The 16,742-nt window shown below is 37.2% G+C and overlaps 1 protein-coding gene and 2 long non-coding RNA genes across 7 annotated transcripts; 1 reads left to right on the top strand and 2 right to left on the bottom strand.

The window, feature by feature from the left end:
* Nucleotides 1–264: 264 nt before the first annotated feature.
* Nucleotides 265–3,591, bottom strand: LOC143877114 (uncharacterized). The gene is made up of 5 exons (XR_013250558.1): nucleotides 3,456–3,591; nucleotides 1,584–1,724; nucleotides 1,100–1,164; nucleotides 920–968; nucleotides 265–608 (listed from the first exon to the last, which is right to left on the bottom strand). It is a non-coding gene; the product is annotated as an uncharacterized LOC143877114 (long non-coding RNA).
* A 2,115-nt stretch (nucleotides 3,592–5,706) lies between these two features.
* Nucleotides 5,707–7,532, top strand: LOC143877115 (uncharacterized). Its single transcript, XR_013250559.1, has 4 exons — nucleotides 5,707–5,819; nucleotides 5,969–6,049; nucleotides 6,814–6,977; nucleotides 7,072–7,532. It is a non-coding gene; the product is annotated as an uncharacterized LOC143877115 (long non-coding RNA).
* A 906-nt stretch (nucleotides 7,533–8,438) lies between these two features.
* Nucleotides 8,439–16,593, bottom strand: LOC143877113 (putative ADP-ribosylation factor GTPase-activating protein AGD8). 5 transcript variants are annotated; one of them, XM_077378960.1, is made up of 5 exons: nucleotides 16,213–16,593; nucleotides 13,971–14,409; nucleotides 13,542–13,808; nucleotides 8,916–9,017; nucleotides 8,439–8,836 (listed from the first exon to the last, which is right to left on the bottom strand). In XM_077378960.1, exons 2-5 carry the CDS (start codon nucleotides 14,367–14,369, stop codon nucleotides 8,690–8,692), a joined length of 915 nt encoding a protein of 304 aa, XP_077235075.1. In that variant the 5' UTR covers nucleotides 14,370–14,409; nucleotides 16,213–16,593; the 3' UTR covers nucleotides 8,439–8,689. The 5 variants fall into 5 exon arrangements, with proteins under 5 accessions (XP_077235075.1, XP_077235074.1, XP_077235076.1 ...); XM_077378959.1 differs by having other exon boundaries at nucleotides 16,236–16,593; XM_077378961.1 differs by having other exon boundaries at nucleotides 13,971–14,375; nucleotides 16,236–16,593.
* Between the last annotated feature and the right edge of the window lie 149 nt (nucleotides 16,594–16,742).

Here is a 16,742-nt window from a genome sequence, read left to right as displayed (position 1 = left end):
ATGGCGACTCTGAGTTTATTTTAGGTATGTCTTGGTTTAGAGCCTTGGCTCCGGATCAAGATATATCTCTTTCTTTTTATATCGCCACTCGTGCTATGCTATGAGGGTGGCATCCGTTTCGAGAGTTCATTGGCAGAGCTCTCCTTCACATGTGGAGATCTTTGAGGATTGCAGGGGGGATCTCACGTCCCTCGCCGCACTCGTCCTGCTCCCGGGGTCCACAACCCTTCATGACGATTTCAGTTTCACTGGCTTAAAGGCCTACTTTTACATTACATAAATCATCATCAATGTACTGCACGATTATATTTCTGGAGTAGATGAAGCAACAATGAGGGCAATTAGAAACTTCACAGCAACAAAAGATGGACAAAGTGACCATCCAGCTGGCCAATATTTCCAGGCACCATAGAAACCTAAACTCTGCATGCTCTTCTAATGGAAAAGTCTTTTAGAAGATTGTGCTTCAGGGACACAGAGCTCGACCTCTAATACATACCTTATCTGCATCTCTGCTATTAAAAAACAACAGGCTTGCTGCCATTGTTCTCAAGTATTATATGGCAATCGACATCACCAGGAGATGTTGCAATCGGCATGGAGTCCAACTACAAAATTCGGGTGGGATCAGTAAGATGAAAAGGCATCAATAATCACTATAACATGAAAAGACACAACAAAAATGAGTCGATAAATTGTATTTATCTAGAAAGGAATGCAAAGGGATATTTGCAACCCATGTAACTAATTCAAAAAACTTTGAATTGATATTTGATAAATTCATAAAAGCTTGGAAGAAAATAAGATTTGAAGACAAAATAGCCCAAACATCATAGGTAGAGAATAATTTACTTTCCATATATTCCCCCATAAACTAAGATAATAACAATAATGATATAAATAGAAGTTATTTATATACCCTTTTATGCTTCCATGGCAACAAAATGAAGCCCATGATCTCTCTTTCCCTGAAACAAAACACTTGACATGAATTACAGGAAAACTTGTAATGCAATACCCAAGATCAATTAAAAGAAAATTTTAGGAAGGATGTGAAACAAACAGAAGGTAAAATTTATCCGAAATTAATATCGTTCACCCTTCTTTTCCACTCTCCACCTTCACATCAAAAACTCACATCCTCCTCTTTCCCAGTTGCCAAGCCTGCTCAACCCAGAACACATAGAAGATATTTAAAAATAATATACAATTTTAAGGTTTAAATAAAAGTCATGACACATATTAAAATTGGGAAGAAAAAGGCTGAGAAGAAAAGGAAAAATAAACAATGATTTACGCAAGTCCTGAAAAAGACCCAAAAACTTGCAAGATCGCGATCAAAATAGCTAGACAAATCCGAAAGCTTGAATATCAGAGAATGAGAAGAAAATAAATAATGCATGATCGCCATCACAGGAAAAATAAAATAACATCTAAGACTACCTTAAGAATACCTTGAACATTAAGAGAGTAATAGGGGAAAAAAATAAGGTCCCAAACTCACGGAACCTTGGAGACAAATGTTACTAAATAATTACACTCAGCTAATTTATAACTAACGATATAAATTTCTTTGCCTTTACCTGAAAGAAAGAGAAACTGTTGGAAGTCCTGTATAATCTTCTTGCTTAGAGGAGCTGCTCCATATAACATCAGCTTCAAACATTAGGAAAAAATCAAGAGGCAAAATCTACTCACCTCCATCCCAAGGGTTATGATCTGATCTGCAAACCAAAAACAAAATAAAGCCAATAACAATATTTACATCACATATACAACGCAAGAAATTAATAGAACATAGAGGTTTCAAACATGATCACATGATCAGAGAAAAAAGAAAATGTGAAATCATGTGCGATGTCATAAATGGGTTTCAACGGAAGGTGAAGAGAGAAAATATATGGAAATATAGAAATTTTTGAATAGAAATATGTGAAACACCTTTGGGAAAGAACCGTTTCCCCAAGCATTTTCACCAGTTCATCTTCTTCCTTTATATGCATCATTTTCACCGGTTCTTCTAATTGACATTTTTTCCTTCCTTTTTATGTCTTTTTAAGCATGGAAAATCGAGAAGAGGAAACGTGGAGTGGTAGAATGCCACTCCGATGAATATAGAAGGGGTGAGAATTAGTAAAATTCTAGATTAGGAAAGTAGATTATTCTCAATTTATTCCTCTAGAGTATTTAGGCAAAAAATCAGCTACTTTTCTCTTTTTTTTTCCTAATCGGGAATCTTAAGGAAAGGAACTAATAGAGAGTTTTACGTTTGTGTGTGTGTGGGGGGGGGTGCCACGTGGCGCAACCACGTTTTCCAGGATTTTGTTAACAAAGAAAATTTTGATAAATGATAATTGAAGAAATTTTCCTTAAAATTACAGGCAAAAAAAAATCATAGATAGTATTCTTATTTAGTGATTTCCAAAGTAGAAACCTCAATATTGAATCAGCAAATAAGATTAAGGAAACTTGGGAAGAAATAAATCAAGAACCATGCGGCCATGGGAACGTAGATTTGTCTTACATGTAGGAAGCACTTTCACATCACAACCTCTTACCTAAAATAAGAAAATCTGAGAGAGCTCATGAACAAATTTTATTAGAATCCTAATTATATCAACTAAAGATACCGAAAGATACTCCAACTCAAATCCTAACAACTCTTATTGGAATCAAAGTGGAAATTCAAGCAACAGAGAAAGTCCTTCCCCTTGCAATAGTACATGAAAAATAGAAATTCTCAAAAATAACAAAATCAGAAAGTGTGTTGTGCATTAAAAAGAGCATGGAAACAATGAAGGGAACATTAAAAACATAACAACATCCAATAAATGAAATGAAGGAATCCACATTATGTTTTCAATTCGATCCTCTCCAAAAGTGTATCTCAATTTCATCCTCTCCAAAAAGAGTATCGCCCATTCATCTATGATCCAAAGAGCACAACTAATCAATTTAACAAATGGGGCGTTATGAACCATTTAAAAAAAAACCCAATAACAAAATGTAGGACCTTGTCTAACGTTACTCTAAAAAAACGAACAACAATAGACCAATAAATGGCCCTAATCCATTCGAATAAAATTCAAAAAGTGAAAACCCTAAATAAAAATGTAGAACCTCTTACTCTTATTACCATTGGAAAAAAAAACTCTTACTCTTATTCTTGTATGAGATAGGAGATAGGCTGGATATGGTTGCTAGGGGTCTATGTAAGATGAGGAGAGGGTGTACGTAGGAAAATAAGGGGAAGTCTAAAATTAAGAAGATAAAATACGGAAGGAAGCACAATTTAGGTCCATTCTCAAAACCTACTGTACATGGGAGGTGGGACACAGTAAGTGGAAGTGAAATATACATTTGGGGATTAGAAAACAAATTAAATGTTGAAATTGGTCAAAAATATATGAAGAGATCAGAAAAAACTAAATTGAATATTTAACATGGAGTAAAACCTGTTAGGAAGTAGGACATGTATTGTATCTCCCCCAACCATCTGATCAGTTTCTTGGGCGGGACTTCACATTCGATTTGTGATCAGAACCACCCCTGGAACAGATTTATATTGATCAATTTAACCTGCAAACAGAAATGGTTCAAGGATGCAAAAATATCCCCCAAAAATGTCAATAGAAAACATAAGAATAATCTACTATAGCAGATAGGAAATCGTTTAAAAAAAAACTGACATTTCTCAAAACTATAAAGAAGCAACAAAAATTAAATTTACTACATGATTTAAAAATGATATTGATCAATCTAAGCCACCCAAAAGAAAACAGTGAATCCATCAATGAAAAACTGGTCGAACCTATAGATTTCATCAAATTTGATAAACCAAAACGTAAGAATTCCACAAAAGAATTCCATTTCAAAAAGAATTCCACAAAAGAGATTAAAAATGATACCTTGTGAGAGTACTAATATATCATGACATAACTTTATGCACAAATTAACTTTGACTGTCATCAATATGCATTTACCATTTTCTAAGCATACTTTCTGCATAAAACTATGAAGAGACAAGTGGAGGTTTAGTGGAGTTTCTTGTAATTACTTTCAGATCATGGATGCATAAAAACCTGAAAGGAAAATGAAACTATCATAGATATATTCTGAATAAATGTGGGTGGGTGAACTATTGCTCTATTGGAGAAGGGGAAAAAATGTCATGACCATGTACTATAGTGACTCATTGAGCTCTCATTTAGATAACTGATATAAATTGGTTGTCGTCTCTAGAGTGCAAAGTTGAGCGCATTGCACTAAGAATGTCTACAACATGGTCAGGGTGACCTGAAAAACTAATCTAACGGTAGTATGAGGTCCATCTCGATCTCGGTAATATTTCCTAGTTATTTTGAAAAAAGATGCAATTATTAGAGCTATGATCACGAAAGCAAGGATGTCAGTTCCAGAGTGGAGAAACACTTCTCCTATAATAGCTAATCGAAAATGAATTTTATAATAGTTTCCCCAAAAATGTGAAACCCAAGGAGAAGTCTGGGAAGATGCTAGGAGATCTCGAAGAAGTGCAAGGGAAACACATTGTGTGTGTATAATGCTGCAAAGCATGTTTGTTCGTTCCCCAACATTTCCCATGGATATGATGCACTTCTCCCAACATTTCCTGCTTCATTATCCATTTCTTGTCTCTACCTCTTTATCTAGGGTCTTCATGTCTCACTCATGTTTTGCCATTTGTTTTGCTTCTTACTCTGCTAACTTCAACTCCAAGTCATCTGGAGCTGACAAATTTATGTTCTGGTAACATATAATGTTCGCTTCTACATGGAACGATGAAAATGCAGGGAATACAACTAACTTCCTTAGGACCTTTGGGATGTATGGTGCGCAAGCTAGTTTTATTGGAAATGGAAATGACGCTTTAAGCTTTTAAGTCCCACAGGAATCCGGGTGTGATTACAAAGAGTTTGGGGTGTGATCAAATTGGTTGGCAGAATGCTTCCTCATCTTTGCTCGTCTTTGATGGTCCTGTTACAGTTGGTTACCTAGACTCCTCAGATATGAGGTTATGTGACTTTTAATCTGTTTCTAGGTCTCAAAGCATGGTCTTTGAGGCATGATTATGTGTTCAAGATGCATTTACCAAGGAAACACTTTTTTCAAGTTATGCGTTACTGTTCAAAATGAAAAATCTGTGCTGTATTATTCATTAATGTAATAATGAAAAAGGATAAAAGCTCATGCAAGCATAGAAGTAAGTTCTGCCTATTTTTTTTTTTTATGATGATTGTGCATTATGGTGATTCATGATCTACACTTTATTATAAATAGTTCTTACTTCATGTCTCGACTATGCTGTAATGTGATATCCCACTTCTAACATTGTAGCCAATGGTTGTGGAGTTTTTTGAAGCTCACAAATTTTTTTAATTTGGTTTCTGGTTATTTTTGCAGGTAGTGGTCAGAAATGTGCCACATGTTTCAGGCCAGTCATTGTCAGAGACTGTGGACCACTTCTTCCAAACTAACCACCCCAACCATTATATTGGTCACCAGGTAGTATTCATTCTTGTAATTAAATTTGTTGAAAATAGTAATGTTACTTTGCATGACATGGAAGGGGTTTGCAGATGTTGTCACTTGTCACTATAGTTATCGTCATGATAAATATGTTGTTTTTGCTTTGGATAATTGTATTGATTTCATGATAATTGATGCTTGTTATTTTTCAGGTTGTCTACAATACAAACAAATTTGCTAAGCTCATGAGCCAGAAGGTTATTCTCCAAAACGAGCTGAACTATAACCAGCTTCAGTTAGAAACGAGTCCAGACAAAAGGCCAAGTAGAATGGTATTTCATTTTACAATCCCATGATGATAAAAATCCTTGTCAAGCTAACCTACTTTTAATTAAGACTCAAATTTCAGTACAATCTTGTTGCCTTTGATTGTTGCTTAAATTTTGAGTATTTTATTGGTTGTTCTCTTTTCATGTTCCAGAACGGATTTCTTGGCCTTAGTGGTGCATAGGTGGATTTGATTAATTTCTATGAACATGAGATCGATGAGCTTGAGGGAAAGGTAAGTCTTCTAGATGCGTATATGATAATCTTGTGTGGCATATTCAAGTTGCTTGATGATAAATATCTTTGTAAAATTGTTGGGATTTATAATGCAAATGCGTTATATTTTTCCACAGTTTTAAATTCCCACCGAAATCAACACGAAATGACCAAAATGTTTCTGTTTCCATCCTCACCTAAATGACATTGAAACTGAAACACATACAACATCCAAATCGTAAGTGCATTAGTGGTATACTGTATCAATATGTGTTACATAGTTACATTTAGATGAATTGCATATGAAATGTGGTGCATCTATTGTGATACATATTATATAAATTACATGTGAAATGTGGTGTGTGCTGAATTATTATTAGACATGTGCGACAGCTCATGTCACTAGATGTTGGATGTTATTAAACCATTATGGATGATTGTCTGGCTTATGCAATGGTTTTTAAGTATGTATTCTAGCATTTCCTTAAGTTTCATCTTAAAATTCTATCATTTACATGGGTTTCCATATGTTTCCATGGATTTATTTGATTTTCACCAAAATTCCCAACTGGAGCCAAAACATATCCATTTCCTTGGCAGCAACCGAAACTGAAATTTAAAACCTTGCATTTTCTCTTATATGGCAACACATGCTGTTCATACTCGTTTCTACTTCCTAGTTTGATTGGCATGGATGTCATATGTTTGTTTTTGTTTTGTTTGGATTCTCAATTAAGTATGCCCCAACTAGTATTTATACAATTTTCTTATATCATGTTTCAGATTGTATCTGAGTGTCACAGGATTCTTAATGATCCAAAAGCTACTAAGCCAGTAGCTTTTGTTTCATTCAATTCACGATGGGGGGCCGCTGTATGTGCACAGACACAGCAAAGCAAGAATTCCACACTGTGGATAACTGATTGGGCCCCAGAGCCATGTGATGTGTACTGGCAAAATCTTGCAATACCATTTGTTTCTCTCAGCATTCGTGTTTTTCTTTTCTGTATTTTACTTTTAAGTCTCTTGTTTGTATTTCAGGAAGCCATGGCGAAGGACACATTGGAGCGAGCTTCGGAACCAAACCTTAACATTAACGAATACTTGGCGAATGCATACTTGCACCCAGTATTCCGGTCATCCGAGGAAGTGGAAATGCAGAGTTCAGGGTAGACAAGACTCAATCTCATATAAGTACACCCGCCATGAGCGAACTAAGTTCACCGTCCCCTCCCCATTATGTCTCATTATGAAGTCAAGCCTTGAATTGGTGCTTGCCCAACGTGCAGATGGTCTGAAGCGGGCCTTTTGTTTCTAGACTCACCACCCCTTTGCCATTGGAAACTTCATTTTATTTTTTGTTTTGCTTAAAAAAGTCCCCTCCTTAACGGTTCATTTTCCAGGCGTTAGCAAAATCATGTAATAAATGTAATTTTTAGGCCACTCTTTAACGAGTCGCAACAAATGAATTGTTTGGAGCTTCGATCAAAGCAAACCCAAGTGATCTTTTTATGGTCTCCACCTACTTCAAGGATATAAACAATTCCTTGTTGGGCTCTACTAAGGGTTGTGTTCAAAGATATAAGAAAGAGAGAGTACACATGAAAACCTGTATAGTGTAGTACTTTTTAAAATGGACTGTATGGACCACACCATGCGATGATCCAAACATTAATGTAAGTTGAAACCTCCGATCTCTGCCCTCTGAGCTAATGGAAACCTCCATAGATCATAGGGTTGGGGTAATCCTATGCGAATGAAATTTGGGTCACAACCTATTTATGTTGTAGCCAATCAAATGGACGGTCTGGATCATCATATGATGTGGACCGTAGAGTCCATTTTGAAAAACTTACTCCATATAAAATCTCGTGAGAATTAAGTATGGGTGGGGTCTACTTGTTCAAAGATTTAAATCAATCAGGGCCCCACCAACTGTTCATGTTGGAGAGAGAGAGACAGAGAGAGAGAGAGGTTGTACCATTGTTTTGCGTGTAGCTTCACAACTGGTACAGGTAGGTGAATTTATCCTAGAATGGGGGTGACTTTATCACCATCTTTTGTTGCTGGTCATGAGTCCACTTAGCACATGTATGGTCCCGATGAGTTGATATACATGTGTTCAGTTAGACCAACACCCACTAAATCCCATGGCTTGACAGGTCCTAAAGACACTTCATTGGTAATGATTTTTGGGTCGACTAATCATGTTCGACGAATTTGAACGCATTGAAATCGTTTGTTTTTCGAGTTGGTTGTTTTTTTCCCCTCTTGCAGGAAAGTGGTTGCAGGACAGTGGAAAAAAAAAAAAAAAAATGGTTGGAGCAACTTTTTCCACACTCTCCCAATTTTCATTTGCCTGTAACTTATAGTTTCTATTTCGTGATTTTGGGGTAACCTTGAGACACTTTTAATATCAAGTGCAGATCTTAATGTGTTTAACGCAAGTGTTCTTTTGATTTCGGTACTATCAATACATATTGGCAAGACGAAAGAAACAACACAGATATACTGCCATATTGGAAGATCTGTTATAAAATTGGAAGCAAAAGATGTTAGCTTCTTCCCAGTCTCCCCTGCCATATTCTTTAAGGACGAGATATCCTGTGATCCTTGCAAAACAAACCAACCACAAGCATAACAAATCTAAGGATCTAAGCTAATGAACCAAGGGCAGTTCAAATAACATTTGAAGCAATTCCAAATGAACCAAGGCCGCCAAAGCCCAGCAACTATGCCAGACGGTGCCACGGCCGACCCTGCAAGGTGTGCCAAGCCCACCCACGCCATGATGTGTAATGGCCGACTGTGCTTGGAATTGTCAAAGGTCCATTTAATTGACAAGAAACCAAATTTACAATGTTCTAAGTTACAACATATACTACCTGAAAGGAGATTCGGTTGATGAGGTCAGATGTTGTGAGGTCAAGTTGAGAATCATCCATGTCTTGACCGAAGAGATCAGCACTTGATATGGCTGTTGAACTCTACATATATAAACACATTATTTAAAATGTCGACATAAAAGTTTATCCAGATTCAACAACTGAAACAGAAGCTGCTTGCATTTTGCCACCACAACGGCAGTTATTTATCTTCAACAGTAATTTATGCAATACGGGTACCATTCAAAAAAAATTATGGAATAAGGGCATTACATATTTTAAAAATTATGATCTCGGGCAAATGTCAGAAATGCCTCAAACACAGGTATTGGAGACCTTAAGGCAATTCTTGTTTATCAGTAGTATTTGTATACTATTTTTATTTTTTGCCTCCAAATGTGGCGATTTTCAGGTTCGGCAAAACTAGGTGGAGAAAATAACATCTTTCTCCTTTTATGTTATTCCAATTGATGAGATAAATGAGTTGAAAGTTTTATTCAGCTTCTGTGTATAGGCAAACGATTTGGAAGAGGTCAGCTTCTTTTAATTAACTGAGCTGCGTAAGGGCTTTCCCCCAAATGGCCTATGAAATCCCTCCTGGCATATATTGCTTGTAAATCTCAAATTCATAATTATTGGAAAAGTATTTATAATACTAATTGAATCACTGATTAATTTTTAAAAGGGAAAATGATCAGAAAAATGTACTTTTTAGCTGAAATTGTCATAAAGGGGGGATGATTTCTAAATTCTCAAAGAAGGTTGGAGGGAGAAAACTTAGCCCATTTTCAGACCACAATACCCTTACATAGCTTTTGAAGTTAACCCATCAAATCATTCTTTTTTCACGTTTTCCAAAGGCACCTTTTCACCTTGTTTCATGATTACCACCCAACGAAATCATCTTTTTTCAAACATATGAAAAAGCTTCCATTAAACCACTTCTCACAGTCCCATAAACACTTTTTATTCTTCCATTTGAGCTTCTTCAATCACTTCTCTTCTCAAACCAATAGTATAAAAACCTTGTAACCTTGTAAAACCTCTTCTTAAAGGCTTGTAAAACCATGGTTTTGGCAAGCTCTCCTCAAAGCTATAGTTTAAAAACCTCTTCCTCAATCTCTTCTCTTCTCAATGCCAAACCTTGTATTTAAAAACCTGGAATTCTTGCGAGCTATCTATGATTCCATTTCGCATCAAATTTAAGGTATTCCCTCCCTCTTAACTTTGTTTTTTGAAAATAGAGGTTCACAGTGATATATAGTGGTTCTTATTGTTAAAGTAGTGGTTCGGAGTGCTAATTAGTGTTAAATAGAGGTTCTGTACTGTTAAAAGAGTGATTCGAAGTGGCAAACAGTGGTTCTGATTAACTAAATAGTTTTTCTTAGTGTTCAAATAGTGGTTCAGAGTGGTAAATAGTGGTTCTTAGTGTTTAAATAGTGGTTTGGAGAGATAAATATGGGTTCTTTACTGTTAAAACAGTGGTTTGGAGCTATAAATATTGGTTCTTAGTGTTTAAATAGTGGTTCAGAGTGGTATTTAGTGGTTCTTAGTGTTAAATAGTGGTTCTTAGTGGTATTTAGTGGTATTTAATTGTTCTTAGTGTTAAATAGTGGTTCAGAGTGGTATTTAGTGGTTCTTAGTGTTAAATAGTGGTTTATTATTTATTGGTTCGGAGACCTAAATAGTGGTTCTTAGTGTGAAATAGTGGTTCTGTAGATTTGAACTAGTGGCTAATAGTGCTAATATTGGTTCTGTAGTGTTAAATAGTGGTTCTTAGTGATAAATAGTGGTTCTTAGTGTTTAAATAGTGTTTTAGAGTAGATGGAATCCAATCCAATGAATCCAACCCAATGGTAAGGTAGATGGAATCCAATCCAATGAATCCAACCCACAGGTAAAGTAGATGGAATACCAGTAGCGGTGGCGAAAAGAATCGAGAAGCTAAAGAGAGATTTTCTTTGGGAACGGTTTGAAGAAGGAAAAAAGTTGAAACATTTGCTTAAATGGGAGAAGGTATGTCTGCAAAAATAGAAAGGTGGGCTTGCGATTGGCAAACTTAGGCTGAGAAATAAATCTCTTTTGGGAAAATGGCTGTGGCGTTTTGGAATGAGAAAGATGCATTATGGCGTAAAATCATTGGGGGGAAGTATGGGAGTAATTGGGGTGATTGGATATGTCAGAATCCTCAGCGAGGTAGGGGCGCTGGAGCCTGGAGGTCCATTAGTCTTGCTTGGGAGGCTTTCATCCCTCATATCCAATTCAAAGTCGGGCGGGGGGCGAATGTCCGTTTTTGGTTGGATGTTTGGCTCGGCAAGCAATCACTAATGGAGAGGTTCCCGGCTTCGTATCGGCTGGCGATTAATCAACATGCTTCGGTGGTGGAACATTTCAGTCGCTGCGACGAATCCGGGAAATTTGTGTGGGATATAAAGTTGCGGAGGAACCTTAAAGATGAAGAAATCAATTTATACACAGATCTTCTTCGGATCCTGGAGGAGTGTTACAAACTACCATATGAGAAGGATAGAGTTTTGTGACAACCGGACTCGGAGGGTGGATTCTCGGTTAGATCATTCTTTCAACAACTTTGTATGGAAGAAGGCGTAGATTCCAGCAGTCAAAAGATATGGCGTCTAGCAATCCGGATTATGGCATTTGCATGGACGGTATCGCATAAATGTATCAACACATATGATCGTCTGAAACAACGTTGCTTTTAGCTTGCCAGTAGGTGCATACGTTGCTGTGAGACGGAGGAAACTATTGATCACCTATTTATGCATTCCTCTTACTCGTGTACCGAATATGCAGTGCAATGTTTTGCTCCTTTGGGGTTCAATGGGTAATGCAAAAGGAAATTACTGATGTCATTCTCAACTTGTACAATGCCTTTCATGGGTGCATAGGTGAATATTTATGGAAGGCATTACCATCTGCTATTATATGGCACTTCTGGAGGGAAGGGAATAAACGTGTTTTCTCTGACAAAGGTAGGCATTGGAGGCATATTGCTCTGGACATAAGGCTATCTCTCGTTGCTTGGGCAAAGGCAGAAGGAAGATTAACTTACCCCATTGGAATCGCATTAAGAAATTGGAATGTGGTGATACGCAAAAGAATTGCCCAGAAATCAATTACACCACATTGGATAGCCCCTGGGGAGGGATGGCTAAAGCTCAACTTCGACGGTAGTTCATTGGGAAACCCCGGGCCGGCTGGTTTTGGTGGGCTAATTCGCAAGTCCATGGGTAGGACTATAATGTCAAATTCGGGACCTGCGGGTACGTGTGATGCCAACGAGGCAGAAGCGAGGGGATTGCTTTTCGGCCTTCGATGGTATGCAGACCACAACATGGGCCTTTTGATTGTGGAGGGGGACTTGTCGAATGTTATTGGCTGGGGCGGGAATCGAGGCGGTGGGCCGTGAAGGTTAAACTTTATCATTGATGAAATCCAGGATCTCGTTCGGCGTATTCATACAACTCTGGTTCATCGAAGGAGAACGGCCAACTCTTTGGCTGATGTTTTGGCCAAGGAGGGAGTCATCCTTGTGGAAACTATTGTCTATTGTAATGATTCTCTGGCCTCATCATAGGCATCTTTTTATTTGATCTGTATTGGGACACCTTGTCCCCCATTCTTATTAATAAAACTTCGTTACTTTTCAAAACAAAATGACACTATATGCAAAATCTGTCTGATTAATTGCTCTAATGAGGTTCAAATAACAAAATGATTGCAGCAATGAGAAAGAGGCATGGGGAAAAGCAGCTGCCGATTAAAAAATTAACAAAACCTGAACCCTCAACATATTTGGTCATGATCAAGCACTAGTAAATCAACATGAAGTCAAAAGAGCAAGTGAGCTTGCACCTAAGCTTGTAAAGACCGATAAAAATTAGCCATTCATACAAAAGACTGATACAAATTCAAAATAAACAATGAAATCGAAAGGACCAAACAGCAAAGCATGTATAGTTGATTTAACTCACCAGAGATAGCAAAATAAGAACCTGGTTTCAGTAAGCAAAATGCATTGGTTCTGAGAGTGAACTAGCGCATATAACAAATAGGAAAAATCTGTAGTAGCAACAAAATAAGCCATTTTGCAAGCAATAAGTTGAGATAATTTGTCCACTAGGATCAGCCCTTTCACAGTCCAGACCCAGACCAAGATTGACTTGAAAACACAGAAACGAAACAAAAAAAGAAAAGAAAAGAAAAATTAAAATGACCACTGATATTGGCACTAACATGTTTGATAATTGCCCTAACTCAGCTTGTCTTTTCTTTTATAATTGGCTTCTCAGAGATTTTTGAGAACTATAATAACCTTAGATAGCTGTTGTCCAATTATCAAAACATGGTAGTGCCAATATCAGTAGCATTTAAAATTGAACATTTTTTTTTTTTTTTTGAGAGAGAGGGGCACACAGAAAGTTAGTAGACGGTGAACAGTTAGAGCAGTAGGGTTTTACTGTTCAGAAAATAAAAAATATTTGATAGTTTGCACTTCTTGATCAGACTGATATGCAGGATTTCAATTGAACAATGAAAAACACACACACATATATATATATATTTATATATATATAAACAATGTAAAAACATTTATATAAATACCTGCACTTTAGATGTACCGGAGCTTGTTTTCTTCTGAAATCCACCATCCATTCCAAAATCTGCAAAGTATGACGACTTGGGCGGTAAAACATGACTAATTGTGTGTGCACTTCCAGAACCATTTTCAGCAGATTGGACATTCTCTACATATTCAAAGCGAGAAGGAAAAGATGTGCGTGATGCACCCAACATTGTGGTGGCATTAGTTGAGGAGGTCACGGCAGGTGCTGGTTCTTCAGGCTTCTGATCATAGAGGCTTTCACTCGGCTGCATATATTCTTTTGTTAAGGAAAATGCATCACCTTTTTTGTGTGTAAATCAAATCTAACCATGAAATCCCAATTTAAACTAAAGACTGTGAAGGCCTGTCTGTTTATATTATTCTCTTATTACAGAAATCTTATTAAATATTGAAAAGGACGGATCTACCTTCGTAGTGAGCTTGCGAAAACCAAGCCCTTCTGTCTTACTTCCAATCTTCTTTGCACCAATGAGCTTTTTAACAGAACTAGTAACAACTGAATGTGTTGGAGCTTTAGGAGAAGGGGAAATTTCAGGTGTTATAGGCCTCTCAAAGGGATTTTCTTTTGGTGCATCTATAACCTTCACATTCGAAAGTTCACTGGCTGTAGGTGTTGACTGGGAAGAAGCAGGAGATGAGGGACAAATGGTCACTTCGGCAAAGCTTTTAGCAACTTCCTTTGAGAGTAGTTGCCTGTATAACTCGGCAGCCCTTGATGTATATTTTGCCTCAATTTTGCCTCCATCACTCCATCCATGCTGCTTAAAGAAAACTTGTGCACGGTTATTTCCTCCAAAACTCATCATCTTCAACTGTTCAAGACTCCATGAGTTAAGATTTGTAGACCTGGGAGTCAAATAAATAAAAAATTCTTACTGGCCTAAGTATAAAATAAATGCAAATAACAACTTTTAATCTGGCCGAACAAGAAAATAATGGCAATTAAGGGTGTGTTCTTTAACGCTTTTTGGGAATTGCTTTCCGTATTTTCCGCTCCGTGGGCGCGAGAATGTCGTTCTGCAACAACTCTGAAGAGTTATCCAAAGAATCTGTCCTGATTTTTAGTCATTATTCTCTGGAGCGATTATTTGTCGCTCCAAAAAATAAGGGAACGATTCATCGATTTCCCCTATCTCCAACCTCTTCACGTTCTCCTCTCTCTCACTCTACACATCTCCACTCAAGACCGATGATTCAGGTGCAGCTTACCATAGGATAATCCAATCCGTCCATTTGATGGGCCAGATCATTAATACGTTGTGCCTGCAAAATCATTTTATTAGATGATCCTAACCCTCCGTTCTATAGAGGTCTCCATAGTAAGCAGTTCCACTAGAGATCGTAGAGCTACGATCACCCAATTGAAATGAATTTTCGGGCACAACCTATTCATGTTGTGGCCTATCAATGAGCAGTTTGGATAATCAAATGGTGCAAGTCCTACTGTACTTTGTGAAAAATAGTATACTGGTTTTCACCATATGAAACTCCAAAATATATAACCAGTTTGGATCCATCAAAACCAAAAAAATTATTAAAAAATGATTTTTCACACAAAATATTTTATAGAAAAAACAAAATACTGTGTTAAATAGTGGGTCCCTCCCATCAAACATGAAGTGTAATATAAATTATATAATGGCCTCACTACATATAAAAATATAAGGGGAAATGATATATTCGCCCCCTTTTGACTCGGAACAAACCCTCTGGTGTAAAAGAGCAGTATGCCTCACCCTATGCTGGCCCCCCTTGAGCAAATTCCTGGGTCTTAGAAATGATCAAATGAGTTAAGGTACGTGATTCTGATTTTGGAATGACTCCAAAGAATTAGAATTGATTCTAGTTTCCAGAATGAGAATCATGAGAATGGTTAAAGACCGCACCCTAAAGTTCAAAATTTTCAGAATGCAATATAATTAAATGGCACTTGAAGCCTCAAGAATAAGACAGGATAAAAGAGAAAGCTGACATAGTGACTCCATGCCATGGTGTAAAGTATCATGTATTATGAAATATATTGGATCGCTCCAATAAAGCTGACACAGTGACTCCATGCGATGGTGTAAACTGTAAAGTATCATATATTATGAGATATATTGGATACCTCCAATATGTCTCTGATTTTCAAATGGAAGATACAAATAAGTTTACATCCAAGACAAAACACTATATATACAAAAAAGCAGTCTGTCTTGACGTCTTGTCCGAGACACAATGTATCAAACAATACGATACGATGTACGATGGACACACACAATGTTATCAAAATCTCAGTTCAAATTAAATAGAATGAATTTGATCCATGTGTTACGAATCAAAAATCAAGATGTATCATACAGTTCCTGTTCAAATCATACCTCTTATTGTAAGCTTAAGGCTTCCGAAGGGAAATTATAAGGGTTTTGGGACCAAAACCCTATTTTTAGGAGTTCGAGTTGCACGCTTGTTTCTTGGGACTAGGCAAGGAAATATGGGAATACTGATCCCCATTCCAATTTTAAAGATGCTATTAAACAACAGGTAAATATGGATCGAGACTCTCCGATCTTCAAAACAACCCATTTATTGAGAATCTGAGATTTGAAAAGATAAATGGTGATTTATGATCTTTCACACCTATTTCATACTATTTGTGCCAATACCTACACAGAACTCAAGATAGAGAACACCTTAATATAATGTATGCTGGCAGTGGACGCCGAGGCTATGGTGAACGTCAGAGCAATCGATGCAGAGAAAGATCCCGTAGGTAACGGACGCCCATGTCGGATTCTTCGCACTGCAATCGAAGCACATCTGAAACGGAACAAGATTGTTTTACCGATTCTCTCTCTCCACGTCTCCACGACTCCACGAAATAAGAAAAAGTCTCACGAAATCGGGGTGAGAAATTCTCTCCCCTTGAAATTTGGCTCTGTCAGTTTTGCCATAAACACTCCCCACTTCCGATTTAAAATACCCCCTCCTCTCTCTTTATCTCTCTCCCCGTTCAGAACCCCTCGACAGTGTGCTGGTATGTTTGTTTCTCTGCATCTATTATTTATTGTTTTATATCATCTTCTGTTTTTCGACTTTCTAAATATTATAATTTTAAGGGGACCATAGCAGAAGACTTTTCGCCGACGTTGTTTGGTTATTTTTTAAGATCTGTTTGGAAAATGTTTTTTTGATGAGGT

Source organism: Tasmannia lanceolata, unplaced genomic scaffold (assembly GCF_043159265.1).
Source record: "Tasmannia lanceolata isolate RefF3 unplaced genomic scaffold, GAP_Taslan_0.1 ptg000005l, whole genome shotgun sequence".
Lineage (NCBI taxonomy): Eukaryota > Viridiplantae > Streptophyta > Magnoliopsida > Canellales > Winteraceae > Tasmannia > Tasmannia lanceolata.
This window is presented reverse-complemented; position numbering and strand designations above follow the sequence as displayed.

Coding starts and splice junctions, on each gene's coding strand:
- LOC143877113 (XM_077378958.1), bottom strand. CDS start 14,813: ATGATCTGGCCCATCAAATGGACGGATTGGATTATCCTATG. Junction 14,410..14,772: donor ACGGATTGGATTATCCTATG/GTAAGCTGCACC, acceptor TTTGACTCCCAG/GTCTACAAATCTTAACTCAT. Junction 9,018..13,541: donor CCGGTACATCTAAAGTGCAG/GTATTTATATAA, acceptor TTATATATGTAG/AGTTCAACAGCCATATCAAG.